Here is a 22592-nt window from a genome sequence, read left to right as displayed (position 1 = left end):
CCCTTTTAATGACTTAATTTTTGGCATTCTGATTCTGATTTGTTAATTTGGTTATAATGATCATTCTGATGTGTTTTTTTCCCCCCTTGACTGATTTGTATATTAAAGTCAGTTAATTTTTCACCTGGGCAGAGTGGCTCAGTTGGCTGAGCATCATCCTGTGCACCAAAAGGTTGCCAGTTTGATTCCCAGTCAGAGCACATACCTGGGGTTGCTGGTTTGATCCCCAGTTGGGTACCTTATGGAAGGCAAATTATTGGATGTTTCTCTCCTTCTGCCTTCCCCCCTCCAGGCATGTCCTTGGTGAGGATTTAAAACAAAAGTCAGTTAAGTTTTCCATTGTTTCTGTTTTTGGTTTTCAATAGTCTCTATTACTTAAAATAATTATACTCATACTAATGTAATCTTTTTGAAATTAAGAGCTTTTTTGTATATATTAGTTAAAGGCTGCTGTTCAGTTCAGGATCATATTTGAATGAATCTCTTCCAAAAGTGTTATTTCTGTAATAAAGTCTTGCATAAAATTGGGATTGTTTCATTAAACAGAGTGCCAGTGTATGTTCATCTGCCTTTAGGTTTCTGTGCTTGTTTATGGCTGGATTATTTTTTAATTTCAAATTCTAAAATATAAGTGAAAAAGATACGAATCTGTATTATTTCATTCCATACCATTGTTGGATCAAAGTATTATAGTTTTTAGTAATAAAAATTAATGTTTAATTTCATTAAAGATGTCTAATTTCTTCTATATGTCAACATGAATTTAAAAGTTGGGTGGATGGACTAGAAATAATTTTCAGTTGGGATGTAATCTCTCAACATTTGGTAACAATTATTTCTATGTCAGTCTCTTCCATTTGTACTAGAAGCAGACTTTTTGTTCTGAAAAACAGTCTAAGGCTGCATCTTCTTACCTAGTAGAAAAATAAGTGACCTATAGAAGGTGGAAAGGTTTTTCAAAATATAAGTACCTGGCATGTAAATAAGGTAAGTAAAAGTACAAGTTACTGAGTACTTTGCATAATATATATATATAGCTGTTAAAAATGCCGTGTCAAACCCTAACGGTTTGGCTCAGTAGATAGAGCATCAGCCTGTGGACTGAAAGGTCCCAGGTTTGATTCCGGTCAAGGGCATGTACCTTGGTTGCGGGCACATCCCCAGTAGGAGGTGTGCAGGAAGCAACTGATCGATGATTCTCTCTCATCAATGTTTCTAACTCTCTATACCACTCTATTCCTCTCTGTAAAAAAATCAATAAAATATATTTTTTAAAAAAATGCAGTGTCAGCCCTAGCTGGCTTGGCTCAGTGGATAGAGCGCCAGCCTGCGGACTGCAGAGTCCCAGGTTCGATTCTGGCCAAGGGCATATGCCTAGGTTGTGGGCTCAATCCCCAGTGGAGGGCGTGCAGGAGGTAGCCATCAGTAACTCTCTCTCATCATTGAAGTTTCTATCTCTCTCATTCTCCCTTCCTCTCTGAAATCAATAAAGAAATATATTTTTTTAAAATGCCGGTGTCAGATAGCTATATTTAATTGGCCTCTAACTTATCTTTAAAACTGAGAAGGGGCTAATTTTTTCTTTTGATAAAATTATTCAATACTAGAGGCCCAGTGCACAAAATTCGTGCATTCAGGGGTGGGGGGGTCCCTCAGCCCGGACTGCGCCCTCTCATAGTCCTTGGGGGATGTCTGATTGACGGCTTAGGCCCGCTCCCCATCGGAAGCGGGCCTAAGCCATCAGTTGGACATCCTTAGTGCTGCCACGGAGGAGGGAGAGACTCCTCCCACTGCCGCTGCACTTGCCAGCCGTGAGCCCAGCTTCTGGCTGAGCAGTGCCCCACCCCCACCCCCTGTGGGAGTGCACTGACCACCAGGAGGCAGCTCCTGCGTTGAGCGTCTGCCCCCTGATGGTTAGTGCATGTCATAGTGACCGGTTGTTCTGCTGTTCGGTCGATGTGCATATTAACCTTTTATTATATAGGATGATGGTATTGTACAGATTTAGAAGTAGATGAATCACTTCATTCAGAAATATATTCAAAGTTCAGTTTCTGAGAAAAACATCCTTCCTATGTAATAAAAGCCTAATATGCAAATTGTCCTCTCGGGTGGTCGTTTGGGAGACTGGGAGTTCTACCACTTGCTGTGAAGTGCGCCGACCACCAGCGGTGTGGAACATGGTGGGCATCAGCGACATGGTGCTGGCAGCAGGCGGCTGTGGAGGTTTTGTCGGCCCTGATGGCCCCCAATGAGAGCAGGACCATGGCGGGATGATAAAGCAGGTGAGCGGGCGGCACCAGGCCAAGGCGGTGCGAGCGGTTGGGGCCAGGTCCTGACTGATCGCCCCACCAACGGTAACCAGTGGTGGGGGGTGGGGCCGCCGCCCGGCTCTTAGGTGCTGAGGGAGTCAGGTGGAGGGCCCAGCCCCAATCAGTCGCCCCACAGGCGGGATGGTAGAGCAGGTGAGGGGGTGGAGCAGGCCATGGCAGGGTGCCAGGCAGAGCTGTGAGGCTGGGGGTGCAAGCTGGGGCTGAGAGCCTACGGGTAGGGGTGCGAGCTGGGGCCCGACACCCGAGGGACCCCACCTGTGCACGAATTGGTGCACTGGGCCTCTAGTTAACAAATAATAGAATGGAACAAAATAATTATGATTTTCAGCCACCAGTAATAATAAAACTGGCACTTAATATCTTAATTTCACCATTTATTAGCTGTGTAACTTGTTTGTGTAACTTTTTAAGCCTTACTTTCTCAATCTATAAAATGAAGGTAGTATCCACTTTACAAGGTTGTTAGGTTTAAATGGGATAACCCTTGTTAAGTACTTAACATATTGCCTGATACATGTTAAGCACTCATTAAGTTTTTGGCTACCACACACTAGCTGCTTATGAAATGCTTACAAATGAATACAGAGGATTTAATATTTAAGAATGAATTGCATTCCATAATTTTGATTTGAAGTTGGATTTATACATTTGGAGTTCAATACATATATTTGAAAAGAAATGGTTAGAATTTCTAACCAAGGAGAGCTTACAAACTTTCTGAACCTGTAATGGACTATTATGTAGTTCTACAAGAGATTTTCTTTTTTCTGTGCTGTATCTAAAGCCCATCCTAAAGAACAAATTTCCTTTTCTTTTGGCACTTCATTTGTTTATTTAAGGCTCAGTTGGTATATCACTCTTTTACTGCCTGGAGCTCTTTTCACCATCCCTAGTTTTGAACGCATGCAAAGTACTCATGCTTTCCTAAGCATTTATTTATTTATTTTTAAGGTATTCTTTGTAGGTGTGTCTTCACCTTGAAAGTGCTTTATCCACAATTTATTAATTCAACATGTATTAAGTGATGATTATGTGCTAGTAATATATAGTCCCTGCTCTGGAGGAATTGTCTTCTCATTCTTTCCACCTTCTGATTAGTTTTCTCAAACTAGATATTCATAGTAGAACAAGGACCTTCCTATCGTTGTCAGTTCCTATAAGCCACTGCTTTTCAAACTTTAGGTTGTGACCCATTAGTGCAGTGGTTCTCAACCTTCTGGCCCTGTAAATACAGTTCCTCATGTTGTGACCCAACCATAAAATTATTTTCGTTGCTACTTCATAACTGTAATGTTGCTACTGTTATGAATCGTAATGTAAATATATGATATGCAGGATGGTCTTAGACGACCCCTGTGAAAGGGTCGTTCGACTGCCAAAAGGGGTCACGACCCACAGGTTGAGAACCACTGCATTAGTGGCTTGTGAATTCAATTTAGTGAGTCACAGTAACAGTTGTTAAAAATGAAAAGTAATCTATATATATAAAAAGCCAGTGACCTTAATGACGGTAATGACCAGTTGCTATGAGGCCCACAGTGGACAGCAAACTGGCCGATCAGAGGGCGGGGCCAGCCAGCCAACCTCATGGCCCCTCCCCACTGCTGGCCTGCCCCTGATAGGACTCTCCCACTCTGATCAAAAGCAGGGCACCGGCCAAACTCCACCTCTCTTCCCCCTGGCCAGCCCTGCCCCCGATCAGCCTGCTTCACCAAGATAGGCCTGCAGCCCCTCCCCTTGGCCTGCCTGCCCCTGATCACACACTGCCCCACCCCCTGGGGTGGGGCTGGGCGGCCAACCTCCTGCAGCCCCTCCCCCTGTCTGGCCACACCCCTGATGGGCCCCCACCGTTCTGATCGACCCCCCATCCCAATAGGGGGCAGGGCCAGCACCAACCTCCTGCAGCCCCTCCCTCCACCCAGCCCCACCCCAGACTGGCCCCCTATCCCATCAGGGGCAGGGCTGGCCAGCCAACCACCCACAGCTCCTCCCCATGGCCAGCCCTAATTGGGGGGCAGGCCAGCTGGCCAATCTCCCACCATCTCCTCCTCCCTTCCAGGCCCAGCCCCGATCCGCCCCAATTGGGGCTGGGCTGGCCGGACCCCACCCATGCACGAATTTGTGCACTGGGCCTCTAGTGGGAAATATCAGAGTGTGGTGTGTAAGTAAGGGTAAGCATTGTATGGGAAACTTTTTTTTCTGTATTTTTATGTGCTCTGGGTACCCAGTTAAGTTTTTTTGAAATTTCTTTTTTAATTCATCCTTTTTACTTGTAATCTCATGTCTTTGAATATGCTTGTTTGTTTTTTCTTTTATTTTAACAACCCTACTTTCAATCTCTAATTGCCAGTCTGGTTTGGTAGTTACGTTGTGCATATTTACCTTTCCTAAGCTTGCAGGGTACTGAGGACTCTGTCTAAAAGATCCTGGACAAGGTATCCATAGTTTTGCGTATGATGGTAACTTCTGAGTTTTTTGTTTTTTTATTTGGGAACATGTGTCATCATGTATGTAGTGCCACATCCTATGTGTGTGAGTGCAGTTTCTCATGAATTGCAGAATTTATTTTAAAAAAGAAGATGATTTACTTGTAACATTAAGAATATACTTTTTATTTTTACCCAGTAGATTTAATTTTTAAAATGTTAATTACAATATGTTTTAATAAGATTTATTATGTACCTATTTAAACGTGTTAAGTAAATATAATAAGTATATAGTTGATCCTTGTGAAAGTTAAGGGTGCTGACCTCCTGCATAGTGGAAAACTCACATATAAGTTTTGACTGCCCCAAAACTTAAGTTGTCCCTTGGTATCTGCAGGGCATTGGTTCCAGGACCCTCTAAGGGTGCCAACATCCTGAAGTCCCCTATATAAAATGGTGTAGATCAATGCATACAGTTGGCCTTCTGCATCTGTGGACACTCCCAACAACAGATCCAAAACAGAAGAGGTACTTATTGAAAAAAGTTTATGTATAAATGGACCCTTGCAGTTCAAACCTGTGTTGTTCAAGGGTCAACTGTATTTTTAAAATTTCAGTGTGTAGTAGTTATGAGTCTCTAGTTTGTATTTTGGATTGATTTCTAATTTATTCTCACTGAGACTGAGAAAGAGGTTTCAGAAAAAGTGGATGAACAGCATTACTAAACAAGGCCAGGGTTTTCCTTTTTTATACTTGCGAATTTAGTGTTACTCAGAATTGGAAAATCTTTGTCTCTTTGCCAAAAGCATACATATCCTTGATTGTAAAGACTATAAAGTTACTAATTAACCTATATTGAACTTGATGAGAAAACGTTGCTCTTCATTGTGGCACAGAAACTCTGTTCGTTATGTGTTATAGTATTTAAAATACTAGAGGCCCGGTGCATGAAATCATGCACGGATAGCGTCCCTAGGCCTGGCCGGTGATGAGGGCCAATCAGGTTCCCCACTTCCCCGCCTCCTCCTTCCCTTGCTCCCTCAGCTGGTTGCCCTTCATGTTCTGCGCCGCCCCCTGGTGGTCAGCGCACATCACAGTAAGCGATCGAACTCCCGAGGGGACAATTTGCAAATTATCCTTTTATTAGATAGGATGGTGTTTAAGTAATTTCATGCTGTGTACATGGTTGATGATGATTGTGTTTTATCAGGACCATGACATTATAGGAGTTCTGTATTTTAGTTGGTTTGTTTCAAAAGGGTTCTGAGTCCCAGAGGTACAATATAATGTGCCTCACTTTCAGATTCTTTACTTTGGTATATAGTTGTTAGAGCTGATAATTTTTCCGTTATCTAGAAAAGCACAAATAATTTGAAAAAAAAAAAAGAGTAATGGAAAGATCCTTTTATCTTCAGTTTAGGTACAGACAGATAAAATATTTTTGTGTATTATATACAAATGTTCATATTATGTATGAATGTTCACTTCTCTAAGTAATGCTATAAGACTTTAATAAATAGCAAAAGGATTTTAAGAAGAAAAAGATGTGCCCTAACCAGTTTGGCTCGGTGGATAGGGCGTCAGCCTGCGGACTCAAGGGTCCCAGGTTCGATTCTGGTCAAGGGCATGTACCTTGGTTGCGGGCACATCCCCAGTAGGGGCTGTGCAGGAGGCAGCTGATCGATGTTTCTCTCTCATCAATGTTTCTAACTCTATCCCTCTCCCTTTCTCTCTGTAAAAAATCAATGAAATATATATAAAAAAAAAAGAAGAAAAAGATGTGAAAATTTTCTAGTTAGGAAAGAAATGTTCTATAGTAGAGGAACTTGATTGCTAGCAATAGAAAGTACAATAAGCCCTCGATTTTTCGAACCTCGATAACGGACAAAATTCCCAGTCTGTATGTCATGTGAAAATTAGCACCCTGTTAATTTTAAAATGCTTTTAACTAAGATTTGCTTATAATTAAATTAGCAGGTTATTTTTTGTTATTAATTCACTGTTTAAAATTCTGGCAAATATGCACATAACATAAATAAAATGTATCATTTTAACCATTTTAAGTATACAATATAGTGGTGTTAAGTACATTCAGTGTTGTTCAACCATTGCCACTATTCATATCCAGAACTTTTTTTTAATATGTATTTTTATTGATTTAAAAGAGGAAGGGAGAGGAAGTGAGCGATAGAAACATCAATGATGAGAGAGAATAATCCATTGATCGGCTGCCTTCTGCACGCCGCCCTCTGGGGATCAAGCCCGAAACCTGGGCATATGTCCTGACCAAGAATTGAACCATGACCTCCTGGTTTATAGGTCAAAGCTCAGCCACTGAGCCAGGCTGGCCAGGCTCCAGAACTTTTTTTTTTTTTTTTAATATATTTTATTGATTTTTTACAGAGAGGAAGGGAGAGAGAAAGAGAGTTAGAAACATCGATGAGAGAGAAACATCGATCAGCTGCCTCCTGCACATCTCCTACTGGGGATATGCCCGCAACCCAGGTACATGCCCTTGACCGGAATCGAACCTGGGACCTTTCAGTCCACAGGCCGACGCTCTATCCACTGAGCCAAACCGGTTTCGGCTCCAGAACTTTTTTATCATCCCAAACAGAAACTATACATCCACCAAATAATAACTGTCATTTTTCCCCTCTTCCCAGCCCTTGGTAACCTCTATTCTACTTTCTGTCTCTGAGTTTATCTATTCTAGGTAACCGCACATAAGTGGAATCATACAGTACAGGGCATGGCAAAAGTAGATTTACAGTTGTGAGTACACAAAACAGAGTTTATTCTTGCATTATTATTTATTAAATAGTGTATTATTTTTCTTACAAAAATCTGTAAATTTACTTTTGCCCTACCCTGTATTTGTCCTTTGTGACTGGCTAATCTCACTTAGCATACTGTTTTCATGTCTTATTCGTGTTGTTACATGTCTCAAGAATTTCATTCCTTTTTAAAGGCTGAATAATATTCCATTGTTTGTAAATATCATATGTTTATCCATTCATCTTTTGATAGACATTTGAGTTGTTTATACCTTTTGGCTATTGTGAATAATGCTGCTATGGACATTGGTGTATAAGTATCTCTTTGAGCTCTGCATTCAATTCTTTTCCGTATATTCTGAGGGCTACTACAGTATTCTTAACCTTAGTATTTGCATGATATATCTTTCTTACTATTAATCTATTTTTGTCTTTTTATTTAAAGTGAGTTTCTTGTTGACAGCTTTCTAAAATTGCCTTTTTAAAAAGGGTCTTGCTTTTCTGTTTTGTTTTTTAATACACTCTCTTTGTATTTTATTTGGAGTCTTCTTAGACCATATACATTTAATGAAAATAACAATATGGTTGGGTTGAAATGTTCCTTTTTGCTATTCATTTTTTATTTGTCCCATCTTTTGTCAGTTCCTGTGTCCTTCCCTATCTTTGTTTGGCTTGAGTATATTTACTTATTCAATTTTATCTCCATTGTTGGCTTAATAGGCCAGAGTTTTTTATAATAAGTCTCTTTAACTTGTCACATTTCACCTTCAAATAATATTATACAACTTCATATATAGTGTAAGATGCTTCCAATGGCATTCTTCTGTTTTCCACTCTAATCCTTTGAACTAGTGTTGTCAAACATTGTCCTTGTATATATGTTAAAAACTCTAGATTACATTGTTGTTATTTTTGCTTTAAACAATTTATTATATTTTTAAAATAATTAAGTTATTTTTAAAGTTTTTAATATTTACAACATTATTTATGATTTCTACTATTCTTCATTCCTTTGTGAATATCCCAGTTTCTATTTAGTAACTTTTTCTTTGGTATGGAGGATCTTGCTTTAACATTTCTTGTTATCTACACTCCATTTGATCTTATTATTCAGATTTCACCAATTTTACCTACACTCCTTTGTGTGTGAGCTTGTTAGGTATATTTAGTTCTATGCAGTTTTATCGCATGTGTAGATTAGTATGACAACTATCACAGTCAAGATACAGAATAGTTCCATTATAAGGATTACTTGTCTATCCTTTATTGTCACAGCTACCTCTTTTTCTTACCCACCCAACTCTTAGAAATCATGCACCACGCATCTGTTCTTTTTTTTTTTTTTTTTTTTTTTTACAGAGAGTGGGCTACTCCACAGAGTAGCATTTCTTTCTTGGATTTACTTTTTCTTTTTTTAAAATATATTTTTATTGATTTCAGAGAGGAAGAGAGAGGGAGAGATAGAAACATCAATGATGAGAGAGAATCATTGATCAGTTGCCTCCTGTGCACCCCTTACTAGGGGGTCGAGCTCACAATGCAGGCATGTTCCCTTGACCGGAATTGAACCTGGGACCCTTCTGTCCACAGGCCAACACTCTATCCACTGAGCCAAACCGGCTAGGCCTACATGGGCTTTTTCTGGGTATTCCAGTTCCCTTTTACATCCCAAAGATGTGCATATTCAGTTAATTTAGATTTTTAGTTACAGTTCTGTTATTGATTGTAACCTTAGGCAAGACACTCAACCCTTCAGGCCCTCATCCATGACATGGATGACTTAAAGATATATAAGGTACCTTTGATCTTTAATGATCTGAGTCTGTTTATATATGTCAAACATTGTGCTCTTTTTTTATTTTTGAAGGAAAGAAATCTAAGATCAACTCAATACACCAGATTTTGTTGATAGTAAAATAATTCACTTTATATCTTGTATTTTTACTTCAATATTAAAAGAAAGCTATATTGAGATTTGGAAAACTCACAAGTGCTTGTCTTCCATTTGAACACAAAAATGACAAAGAGTCAGGATTTGTGTTTTGATTCATTCTGTCTCTAAATATTAATGAGTTGTCTATTCAGTTGTATGATGATTGGAAGGAAAGCCATAAACCATGTATATTGCTAAACTGGGATATCTGTCTTTTCTTTTGATAATAGTAGGGAGGGCAGAAAGCTTAGAAATGTAACTGAAAAGTGGATCTTTATATAGTGGAATTTATAATGGGGAGAATTGAGAGCAGGTTGTGTCTTAAAGAATCCAAAGTAATTCATATTTTGCTTATTAGTTCTTCATAGCTTTGGGCATGATTTGGTATAGGCTAATTTGTGTATATTTTAAATTGTTGCCTCTTTCACTTTTAAGCTAGGTCTAGGAAGAATATCATATTGGAAATAATCTTAAGACAGTTGTATTTTATCTCTCAGATTCTCCTATCCAGAAATTATTGAACAAAACCTGCCAGTAGTCACAGCTTATAACCAACTTTGATTTAATCGTAGATCCAATTAAATAGCTTTGTTACTTTAAAAAAAATGTTTTTATTGATTTTAGAGAGAGAGGAAGGGGAAGAAAGAGAGAGAAACAGAAACAGGAACAGAAACATAGATTGGCTGCTGCTCACGCCCCCTACTGGGGACTGAGCCCACAACCTGGGCATGTGCTCTGACTGGGAATCGGAACAGGTGACCTTTTGGTGCATGGAATAATGCTGAATCAGCTGAACCATACAGACAGTGCAGCTTTGTTACTTTTAAGGACATAGATGTGTAATATTTGATTGATCATTATGTTAATCATTTTTTAAAATTTACATTCAATAATTGTGTTAGCTTTCATTATTCTACTCCAGTGACTCTCAACCTCTGGCTTACCAGAAAAAGCTGCCTATTAAAATAAATTGCAGATTCCTGTGGCATGCTTTGAGAAATTCATATTTAGGTTTGATGAGGGGCCCACACACACACACACACACACACAAATAATTGTGCCTCAAAGTAGAGTTGGGTGGGGAAAGTTAAGGTATAGTAGAAATCTGGCCCTGTTACTTACTAGCTGTGTTATAGTGAGCAAATTGCTTAATTTCTCTGAGCCTCAAATATAATTTGAGTTTTCCACTAGAGATGATAACCAGAAATTGAAAAAAGGAGAGGAGTTTGGCATGAAGTGCTTACTGGTTATGTTCTGTGTTCTTAACATTTCATTTAACCCTCCTCAAATCCCCGTGACAGGTATCATTTCCCCTACTTTAGAGATGGGAAAGCTGAGGTCAGAGCGATTAAGTTACTTGCCCAACAAGTTAACTGCCAACAGTTAGTATGTTGGCAGATCCAGTTTGGGGACTTAGATAATCTGATTCCAGAACTTGTGCTCTTAGTTACTGTGTGTTCAAGACTCTGGAAAGAGGAGCATGATGATAAACTTGAGAGGCCTGTGTCTTCAGAGCACAGGAAATTGGAAGGAGATGAAGCTAACAAGATGGGTAAGGTCAGACCATGTAATTCCCTTGAACATTATGTTAAGGATTTTTGTTTCAGCTAAAGTACAGTGTAAAGGCATGGAATACTTAAATAGAGGGGATGACATAATTGGGTTTGCATTTTGAAAGGTCACTCTGGTTGTAGTAGATCAAATGGATTGGAGGGGATGGGGCCAAGAGTGAATGCAGTGGCACCCTTTTGGAGGCTGTTATAGTAAGTAGCCTGAGTAAGATAAAGTCGTAGCCTGGAGAGACTAAGGAAGTGATTATGCAGGTAGAGGAAAGTGGGACAATTTGAGAAAGATTTAGGACAAATCTACAAGAGTTGGTAATGGATTGGGTTATGAATGAAGGAATAGAGGGTATCAAAAATAACTCAGGTTCTGAATTGCTGAAGTGGATACACTTTATTTTATATAAGACACTCAGAAAGATGAGGTTGAATGACTAGATAATGTTATTAGAAGTGCCTTTAAGATATCCAAGAGATGTCAAATACATATAATTTTATAGTACCATTGAACTTTCTGTGTGGTAAATAAATGGGCTGTCCATTCTTTTGTCCCTTTTAACAGCTGGTGATTACTTTTCCAGGGCTTTATTACAGTTGTTATCTCTTGAGTTACTGGTAATAAAAAATAATGTAAATAGAGTTTGACTTAGTTATTATAGCTAGTAAAAGAATGTGAAGGGACCCTTTTCCCCCTCCCTACTTGGGAGTACATTCTGTGGGACTCTTTCCCTCTCCCCATATGGAAGTCTGTACTTGTTCTTCAATAAATCTCCATCTTTGCTATACCACTAAAAAAAAAAAAAAAAAGAATGTGAAAAGATTCTTCAATCTAGAAAGCAAATAAGGAAAAGTATGTTAGGATAGTTCTCCTTTGGAGAATGGCAGAACTGAGAATATATCCTGGGGAAAACACTAGTAAAAAGAGGACAAAAAGGGCTAATCTAAATATAAAATAACAATTTAAAAGTCATTCAACAAACATTTGTTTTGATTGGTTATGTGATACTCTCAGGTTTTGTGAAGGCGCTCCAGAACTTTATAATCTATACTAGATGCCCAGTGCACGAATTCGAGGGTGGGGTCCCTCGGCCTGGCCGGCGATTGGAGCCGATCAAAGGGGGTGGTGGTGCGCCCGGACCATGGGAGGTTGGCCGGAAGCAGGCAGTTGGCTGTGGGAGCGCACTGACCACCAGGGGGTAACTTCTGCATTGAGCGTCTACCCCTTGGTGGTTAGTGTGCATCATAGTAACTGGTTGACCGCTTGTTCGGTCGCTCAGGCTTTTATATATATAGACTAGAGGCCCGGTGCGCGAAATTCATGCACCCAGACAGGGGGGTCCCCTCAGCCCAGTCTATGCCATCTCGCAGTCCGGGAGCCCCGCAATCAATCGCCTGCAGAGGGAGGCCCCGCCCACCTGCTGCAGCGCCACAGGCCGGGTAGCCCCCCTATCGATCACCCTGCAGAGGGTGGCCTGGGTCTCCTCCCTCTGTGGGGTGATCATGGGGTGATGGCGGGGCCCCCCGACCAATCGCATCATACCTGCCTTGGCTGGCCTGGCGCCAGTGCGTGTCATAGCATGGCTGTCTGGACATCTGGACGGTCATTCTGCTGTTGGGCCATTTGGTCAATTTGCATATTACACTTCTATTATTATAGATAGCCTGGGGGCATAAGGCATGTAAACAACTACAATGTATAGAAAAATAACTATTAAAATAGAGCCCGGCCAGCATGGCTCAGTGGTTGAGCATCGACCTATGAACTAGGAAGTCACAGTTTGGATCCTGGTCAGGGCACATGCCCTGGTTGCCAGCTCTATCCCCAGTGTGGGACTTGCAGTAGGCAGCTGAGCAGTGATTCTTGCTTATCATTGATATTTCTATCTTTCTCTCTCCTTCTCTGAAGTCAATAAAAATATATTGGGGGAAAAAAGGAATTTCCTACCCTAATTTGTACTTAATAAATATTAATGGAAAAATCAGAAAAACAATATGAAAGATGAATTGGAGAGAATTAAACTAGAAACAGTCCAGATAGGAGGTTAACGCATTAGTTTAGGCAAGATATAATTAAAGCCTGAACTATGGATAGAGGAAGAGATTCTAGTGTGTTGGATTTACCATTTTATTAGATTGATGATAGAAGAGAAAAAGAGAAAGGGAAAAAATTCAAAAATCATATCTAGTTTTCTTCTTAGAGACATAAAGAATAGTGGTGCCATTATCTAGGGTGGGAAATGCAGGATGGATTTGCTGAATAGAATTGATAGGTCATATGATAATTCTATGTTTAGCTTTTTGAGGAACTGCCAAACTGTTTTCCACAAAGGCTATACCATTTTACATCCCCACCAGTAATGCACAAGTGTTCCAATTTCTTCACATCCTTGCCAACACCTGTTATTTGACTCTTTGATTATAGTCATTCTAGTGGGTGCGAAGTAATATCTCATTATTGTTTTGATTTACATTTCCTTAATGAATAATGATGTTGAGAATTTTTTCGTGTGCTTATTGACCATTTATATTTTCTTTGGAGAAATGGCTAGTCAAATCCTTTTCCCATTTAAATTTTTAAAACATTTTATTTATTTGTCAATTACCTTTGCCCTTTTAATTGGGTTAACCCAATTAATAATTGATTATATATTCTAGATACTAGACCCTTATCAAATATATGATTTGCAAATATTTGCTTCCACCTTCTTGATGAAAATATGAATGGAAAAATTAGAGAAAAAATGTTTAATTTTAATAAGTCCAATTTATCTTTTTTAAAAAAAATTTTATGTGCTTTTGATGTCATATCTTAAAAACTGTTGTCTAATCCAGGGTCATGCAGATTTTTCACCTGTGTTTTCTTCCAAGAGTTTTTAAGTCCATTTTGACTTATATTTTACTAGAGGCCCAGTACACAAAAATTTGTGCACTCAGGGGGGGTCCCTCAGCCCGGCCTGTGCCCTCTCGCAGCCTGGGACTCCTCGGGGGATGTCCACCTGCTGGCTTAGGCCCGCTCCCCGGGGGAATGGGCCAAAGCTGGCAGTCAGACATCCTTCTGGCAGCCCAGGAGCCCTCGAGGGATGTCCACTTGCCAGTGGGGAGCAGGCCTAAGCTGCAGTCAGACATCCTTAGCTCTCCTGTGGAGGAGGGAGAGGCTCCTGCCACCACCACTGTGCTGGCAGCTGTCAGCCTGGCTTGTGGCTGAGCAGAGCTCCCCCTGTGGGAGTGCACTGACAACGAGGGGGCAGCTCCTGCATTGAGCGTCTGCCCCCTGGTGGTCAGTGTGTGTCATAGCGACCAGTCATTCCCAGTCATTCTGCTGTTAAGGTCAATTTGCATATTACCCTTTTATTATATAGGATATGTGGTGTGAAGTAGAGGTTCAAATTCATTCTTTTGAATGTAGATATCCAGTTGCCTCACCAACATTTGTTGAAAGTGTTGCTGCATTTATCAGTAGTTTACTTCTTTTTATTGCTGCGAATAGTATTGCATTATGTGAATATACCACAATTTTATTATACATGTATTTGTTGGTAGACATTTGTATTTGCAGTTTGGAGTTATCTATACTAATAAAAACCCTGGGTGTAACATCACGGCCAGAAGTCCGACCAAGCGGAAGGAAGTCAGCACTGCAGGGGTTGTCTTGGAAACGGCTGCACCCTCCCCCAGCTGTTTCCCGGAGCTGTTCCTGTAAGGGTGGGGTTTGAGGCAGGAACCCACCCTCGGAGCGTGTAGGCATATCTTTATAAAGTGTGCTGCGCCAGTACGGCCAAGGGTGAACCTAAGTGGGGGCGGCTGAAAGGCTTAGAAAAGACAGACAAGAGAATGAAATCTGGGTCTCGGTGGGACACTGCTTCTCTGAGAGACAGTGACCACACCCACAGCCATGTCTTTATTTTATAGCAGATGCCATGAGGCAAAGTAAGGGTGTGACCAAGATGTTTACAACATTCTCCTGGGTTTCAATCCTACTCAACTACATGCACCTGAACTCTATCAAGCCTACATCACTCAGGCACGTGGGGCCACATGTTTGGACCATAGGTTCAAGCTTACAACTATAGCTGTTGGCTATAATTGTGCTGGGAGGGCCCTGCCCTCCAAGCTGGGACTTGCACGTGGCAATGAGAGGACTGTGCCCTGCCAAAACACTGTAGCCGCTCCCCACAATAAAGTTTTAATACATTATATTAGAGATGGTGGTGGTGGTACTATTTTAATCACAGGAATTGCTGCAAATTTACTTCTCGGTGGAAGAACCTTTCATTCCCAATATAAATGACCAATTCCATTAAATGAAACTTCAATTTCTAGACTCGATATAAACAGTGAAGTTGCTAAAACTATTAAAAAGGCCCAACTTCTCATTATTGATGAATGCACCATGGCATCCAGTCATGCTATAAATGCCATAGACAGATTACTAAGAGAAATTATGAGTCTGAATGTTGTATTTGGTGGGAAAGTCCTCCTTCGTGGAGGGGATTTTCGACAATGTCTCAGTATTGTGCCGCATGCTATAGGATCGGCCATAGTACAAACAAGTTTAAAGTACTGTAGTGTTTTCGGATGTTTCAATAAATTGTCTCTTAAAACAAATATGAGATCAGAGGATTCTGCTTATAGTGAATAGTTAGTAAAACTTGGAGATGGCAAACTTGATAGCAGTTTTCATTTAGGAATGGATATTATTGAAATCCCCTGTGAAATTATTTGTAATGGATCTATTATTGAAGCTGCCTTTGGAAATAGTATATCTATAGATAATATTAAAAATATATCTAAACATGAAATTCTTTGTTCAAAAAAATAAGCATGTTCAAAAATTAAGTGAAGAAATTTTGGATATACTCGATGGAGATTTTCACACATATTTGAGTGATGATTCCATTGATTCAACAGATGATGCTGAAAAGGAAAATTTTGCCATCAAATTTCTTAATAGTATTACTCCTTTGGGAATGCTGTGTCATAAATTAAAATTGAAAGTGGTGCAGTCATCATGCTATTGAGAAATCTTAATAATAAATGAGGCCTTTATAGTGGTACCAGATTTAACATTAACGAAGCTGAAGTATTAACAGGATCTGCAGAGGGAGAGGTTGTTCTGATTCCAAGAATTAATTTGTCCCTGTCTGACACCAGCCTTCCATTTAAATTAGTTTGATGACAGTTTCTGGTGATGCCAGCATTTGCAATGATTATTAATAAATCACAAGGACAAACTCTAGACAGAGTAGGAATATTCCTACCTGAACCTGTTTTCGCACATGGTCAGTTATATGTTGCTTTCTCTTGAGTTTGAAGAGCATGTGACATTACAGTTAAAGTTCTAAATACTTCATCACAAGGGAAGTTAGTCAAGCACTATGAAAGTGTTTTCACTCTTAATGTGGTGTACAGGGAGATATTAGAATAAGTTTAATCACTTTATCAGTCATTGTTTGCATCACTGTTGTTTTTATATCATGTTTTTGTAGTTTTTATATCATGCCTCTGTTGCTGTTATATCCTTTTGTTACTATTTATTAATAAATTCACATATTATTTTCATATACATTTTACTAATTTCCTTTCATATCTCACACTTCTATTATAGAGAAAGGGCAAATAGCAATATTAAAATATCTCCGCTAATTAATTCCCTTTTAATGTGCACGAATTTCGTGCACCGGGCTACTAGTTATGAATAAAGATGCTGTGTACAAATATTTTTGTGTGCCTGGTGCTTTCATTTCTTTTGAGTAAATGATAACTATTTAAGAAATTGTTCTATCATGTGTAAATGTTAATTTAACCTAATAAACTTCTTTTAAACTGTTTTCCAAAATGGTTATACCATTTTATACTCCCATCAGCAATGTAATGAGTTCCAGTTCCTCATGTTCATTTATTAAATTATAGAAATATCATGGAAAATAATACAAGAACAAATAAATAGTAATATAAGAATAGACTATGTATTTTGCATATTCACACCTATAAATCTACTTTTGCCCCACCCTATATTTTGTATAAGTAACTCTGATATGGATTTCTTAAAATGGGATTTTTGTGTGAAATGGTAAGTGCATATTGAATTTGCTAGATTTTTCTGGACTTTTCTCCATAGAGTGTGTACTGTTTTTATATTACCACTACTAATGCATGAGAGAGCATATCTCTCTTCCATTCCACCATCAGCATGTGGTGAATTTTTGCCATTTTGATAGGTACAAAATGAAATCTTAATATAGTTTATTTTGTATTTCTCTTACTTTGAGTGCTGTTGAACAGTTTCATATATTTAATAGTTTCCTTTTTTTTCTTTGAACTACCCATATCTCTGCCAGGTTATAGAAACTATATATTAAAGATACCAGGTTATTGTCTTTTTGTTTTTTCAAACATACTATGGGTACATCTTGAGTTGTGTATTTAATAGTCTGTATATTTTGGTCCATTTTGCTGATGGGCTCACTGCATCAGGATTAGATAAATTTTTAAGAACTGATACATATTAGGTTATTAACCCTTTATAAACATAAGTTTCAAACAGTTTTCCCAAATTCATTTGTCTTTTTATTTAGACTCGCAGTGGTTCTCAACCTTCTGGCCCTTTAAATACAGTTCCTCATGTTGTGACCCAACCATAAAATTATTTTCATTGCTACTTCATAACTATAATGTTGCTACTGTTATGAATCATAATGTAAATATCTGATATGCAGGATGGTCTTAGGCAACCCCTGTGAAAGGATTGTTCGACAGCCAAAGGGGTTGAGAACCGCTGGTTTAGAGTATCTTTTTCCATGATTCCTCAAGTTTTCTTTTTTTTTTTTTTTTATCATTAAATATATCACTTTTTCCCTATTGTTTGGGATTTGGATCATAGGCATGTTTCCTCCCTAATCACAGAGGAACTTGATCATATTTCCTTCTAGTACTTGTATAATTTCATTTTCTTAATATATCTTTATTGATTTTAGAGAGAGGAAGGGAGAGGTGTAGAGAGATAGAAACATCTATGAGAGAGAAACATTGATCAGCTGCCTTCTGCACATGCCCTATCGGGGATTGAGCCCGCAACCCAGGCATGTGCCCTGACTGGGAATTGAATTGGTGACTTCTTGGTTCATGGGTCAGTGCTCAACCACTGAGCCACATCAGCCGGGCTAGTTTCATTTTTTATATTTGTATTTTTGACCCATATGTAATGTTGATGTTCAGTTTGAGGAACAGGTGTTATTTTATATATTTTTTTCCCCTAAATAGCTATTGGTGTCTCCCAGCAAATCTTAATTATGTGAAATTTAATTTTTTATCATGGATTTTAGATGCAGCTTTAATCCATTTAGCAGTAATATTTATGTAATTGGTTCAGTGACTTCACTAAACATGAGACAGCTACTTAAAAGTTACATAGGGGGCATGGGGCTATACTTTTTATAACTATAAAATGATAAAATTTTACACATTTCTTTTCCTTTAATTATATGATAAATTCCAAGGTACACATACGTGGATTTTTTTTAACTTTCAGATTATTGATTTATTTGTCCTATTTTTATTATTGTACTGACGATGGTAATTTTGTGTTATCTTTTGGTATTTGGTAGAGCAAATGTTCTAATTTCCTCATTATTTCTTGTTTCTCTGATGTTTTGGATGGTGCAATCCTTATAAATTTACTTAGTCAACTATTAACTTTAATATTTTGCACATTATAGTCTTACTAGAGGCCCGGTGCATGAAATTCGTGCACGGGTAGGGTTCCTAGGCCTGGCTGGCGATCAGGGCTGATCTGTGGGGAGACCAGTGGAGTGCTCGGGGGCCCCCACTGGCACCCAACTTGGCCAGCCTGGCATCACTCGCTCACTGGCCCTGCCCCCCACTGCTGCTGCAGGTTGCCTCCCTCTGTGAGGTGACCGGTGGGGCGATTGGGTGGCTCCACACTGTCACATGCCTTGGCTGGCCTGAGGCCTGCAAGCTGGGGCAGCTCCTGCATTGAGCGTCTGCCCCCTGGTGGTCAGTGCATGTCATAGTGACTGGTCGTTATGCCAGTCATTCTGCAGTTTGGTCGATTTGCATATTAGGCTTTTATTATATAGGATGATGTTTGTCTAGTAAATAATTGTGGAAGTTGGATCATTGTTAGTGGTGATATAGAGAGAATAATTAAGTATTTCTTTGTAGTTCAACAAATATTTATGTAATATTAACTGTAGAAGGCAGGATGTAGGACAGAGAGGCAATACGAAAATGAATGAGACACATTGTGCCTACCTGTCTAAGGGAGAGAGTGAAATAATTGCAATATAATATAGTAAATACTGCAGGATTTTTTGAAGCGTGAAGGGAGAGTGACCAGCTCTTCCTAATAGAGTTAAGGTTTTATGTTATATCTAAACCTTGAAAGATTTTCAGTGGGAATTTCTTAAGCAGGTAAGAAAGGATATGGAACTTGAAAATTTTAATGTAAAATAAGGGTACAAAGTTATTAAATAAGGTCTTGAGTAACATTGAAGATTTTTTGTATAGGTAGATTATTAATTCCACTTTATATGGAATTTAGTCCAATCTCATTTTAGGAATGAGAAGTTAAGTGACTTTCCTATGGTCATATATTCTTGAAAGAACTGTAATTGAAGCACTTTGTTCCATGCAAATTCCAGAGCAGGGAAGTTGGTAAAAGTATATAGTGCAGCCTTGAAAGTATGTTAGAAATGGAATACAAATAACAATTAACAAATACTGTTTTTATTGCAGTGCAGTGTTAATTTAGGGAGGTACAAAAGACATGTAAATGTGTATTATTTAGTTATGAAAGTTTTCTAGCAAGAAGTAAAATTGGTTCAGTGACTTCCTAAAAGTGAGACAGCTGCTTAAAAGTTATATAGGGGGGCCCGGCCAGCATGTCTCAGTGGTTGAGCATCGACCTAAGAACCAGGAAGTCACAGTTCGATTCCCAGTCAGGGCACATGCACGGGTTGCAGACTTGATCCCCAGTGAGGGGTGTGCAGGAGGGAGCCAATCAATGATTCTCTTTCACCGATGTTTCTATCTCTCCCTCTCCCTCTCTGAATTCAATAAAAATACATTATGAAAAAAAGTTATATAGGGGACATGGGGAGAATTGGCTAGAACTTAATTTTCCTTAGAAGTCTTGTGAAATCAATTATGGATTTTTTTTCTTCAAATTGGTGAATTTAAGCAAGTTAAAATAGCTAACACAGTGGTTCTCAACCTTGGCTGCACATTAGAATCCCCTGGGAATCTTTTTAAAATCCTGATTTCTGGGCCTCATCCTCCAGAAATCCTATTTCTTTGTTACTAATGTTGTGGCCCCACCCCATAACAAAGAAACAGAATTTCCGGAGGATGAAGCCCAGAAATTAGGATTTTATTTTTATTTATTTTTTTAATATATTTTATTGATTTTTTTACAGAGAGGAAGGGAGAGGGATAGAGAGTTAGAAACATCAATGAGAGAGAAACATCGATCAGCTGCCTCTTGCACACCCCCTACTGGGGATGTACCCGCAACCAAGGTACATGCCCTTGATCAGAATCGAACCTGGGACCTTTGAGTCCGCAGGCCGACGCTCTATCCACTGAGCCAAACCGGTTAGGGCAGAAATTAGGATTTTAAAAAGATTCCCAGGTGATTCTAATGTGCAGCCAGGGTTGAGAACCACTGAGCTAACATTTAATGTAGTGCTTACTGTATCAGAATATTAATCTGTGCTTATATTTAATAACTCATTTAAACCTCACAACTACTGTATAAGTTATTCACTTTACAGATTAGGAAAATGAGGCTACCCAAGTCACAGTTTATAAATAGTGTTGTCAGGATTCATATCCTGGTAATATCATTCCAGAACCCAGCCTTTTAATTATGAGAGTCATTTTTAAAATTGGATAATATGATACAAAGGAACTGATAGCAGAACTACCAGGGAATTTTCTGTAGTGTTTACTTATCTCACGAATCAGATACGTTAAAGGCCATATTTTGTATAAATCAGTTTTAGGGGGAACCAGTGTCTGTGTTAAATTTATTACTTTCTCCCATTGCATTTTTACTTTGGAATGTCTATATTAGAGTTGATTGAAAACTGGCATATAGTATCTGAAAGGAAAAGAAAGATAGCTTACTGAATTAAATATTTTGTGTATTTTCTTATATTTGAAGATCAGTAATAGATGGGATTCTTCTGTTTTTAGAAACGTACTATAGGTACATCTTGAATTGTGCATGTTTTTAATAGCCTGTGTATTAAATTAATATTTATCTAATCCTCATTGCATCAGGATTAGATAAGTATTTAAGTATTGATACAGAAAATCTTTCAAGATAAAAATATTTAACTTTATTTTTTTTAAATATTTAACTTTAGAAGTGTAAGTATAGTATATACTTATATGCTAGATATAGTAGGAATTTTTTTTTTTTTTTAAGCATCACGGGTGATTCAGATAATGAACCAGGTTTAGGAACTACTGTATTAGTAGGCTGTACTTCCTTCTTAGTGAATTTCCAGACCTGAGATGATTTTATATGGGCTATTAGAAAATAATTTTACACTAATTATTATTAGCAGCTTTTGCTTTCCCTGACTTTTTTCTTCTTCTCTCATTTCTCTACAATAGGTTATGCCAAAGTGGCTTCATTCATACAGATGAACCAAGGATTGGGATAGCAAGTACAAAATTAGAATCAAACAGCTGATTGCCCAGCAGGATGCCATCAACTAACAGAGCAGGCAGCCTGAAGGACCCTGAAATTGCAGAGCTCTTCTTCAAAGAAGATCCAGAGAAGCTCTTCACAGACCTCAGAGAAATTGGCCATGGAAGCTTTGGAGCAGTGTATTTTGTAAGTGTTAAAGGCTTACTGTCAGTGACCAGTAAGCCTTTATATTTACTTAATATCTAGTTCTGGCAGAGTAAAAAAGAATAATATAAAGAGATATAGGCCAGAGTACATTTTATGGTCACTTGAATAGATGTGTGTGTATAATATGAGAATAGTTTTATTTATTGAGCTTCTTGGATTATTGAGAAATGCGAAAGAATATCATTTTGCTTTACCTTACATGTTTAGAATTTTTTTGAAATATATTTTTACTAGAGGTCTGGTGTACGAAATTCATGTACTTGGGGAGGTGGGTGTCCCTCAGCCCAGCCTGCACCCTCTCCAATCTGGGGCCCCTTGGGGGATGTTCGACAGGGGTCATCCCTCTTACAATCCAGGACTGCTGGCTCCCAACTGCTCGCCAGCCTGCCTGACTGCCCCTAACTGCTTCTGCCTGCCAGCCTGATCACCCCCTAACCACTCCCCTGCCAGCCTGATCAACACCTAACTGCTCCCCTGCCGGCCCGATCACACCCAACTGCCCTTGCCTGCCAGCCTGATTGCCCACACTGCCCTCCCCTGCTGGCCTGATAGCCCCCAACTGCCCTCGCCTGCTGTTCCGATAGCCCCCAACTGCCCTCCCCTACCAACCTGGTTGCCCCTAACTACCCTCCCCTGTAGGCCTGGGCCCTCCCAACTGCCCTCCCCTGCAGGCCCG

The 22592-nt window shown here is 39.2% G+C and overlaps 1 protein-coding gene across 3 annotated transcripts in view; it reads left to right on the top strand.

Annotated features, from left to right (window-relative positions):
• Nucleotides 1–22592, top strand: part of TAOK1 (TAO kinase 1) — a 117657-nt gene that overhangs the window by 3198 nt on the left and 91867 nt on the right. For all 3 annotated transcript variants that reach the window (XM_059669303.1, XM_059669302.1, XM_059669301.1), the window contains exon 2: nt 21673–21895. In XM_059669303.1, the coding sequence (XP_059525286.1) occupies nt 21764–21895 (132 nt within the window). In that variant the 5' untranslated portion in view covers nt 21673–21763. The remainder of the gene's footprint in view (nt 1–21672; nt 21896–22592) is intronic.

Source organism: Myotis daubentonii, chromosome 16 (genome assembly GCF_963259705.1).
Source record: "Myotis daubentonii chromosome 16, mMyoDau2.1, whole genome shotgun sequence".
In the NCBI taxonomy this organism is placed as follows: Eukaryota; Metazoa; Chordata; class Mammalia; order Chiroptera; family Vespertilionidae; genus Myotis; species Myotis daubentonii.
This window is presented reverse-complemented; position numbering and strand designations above follow the sequence as displayed.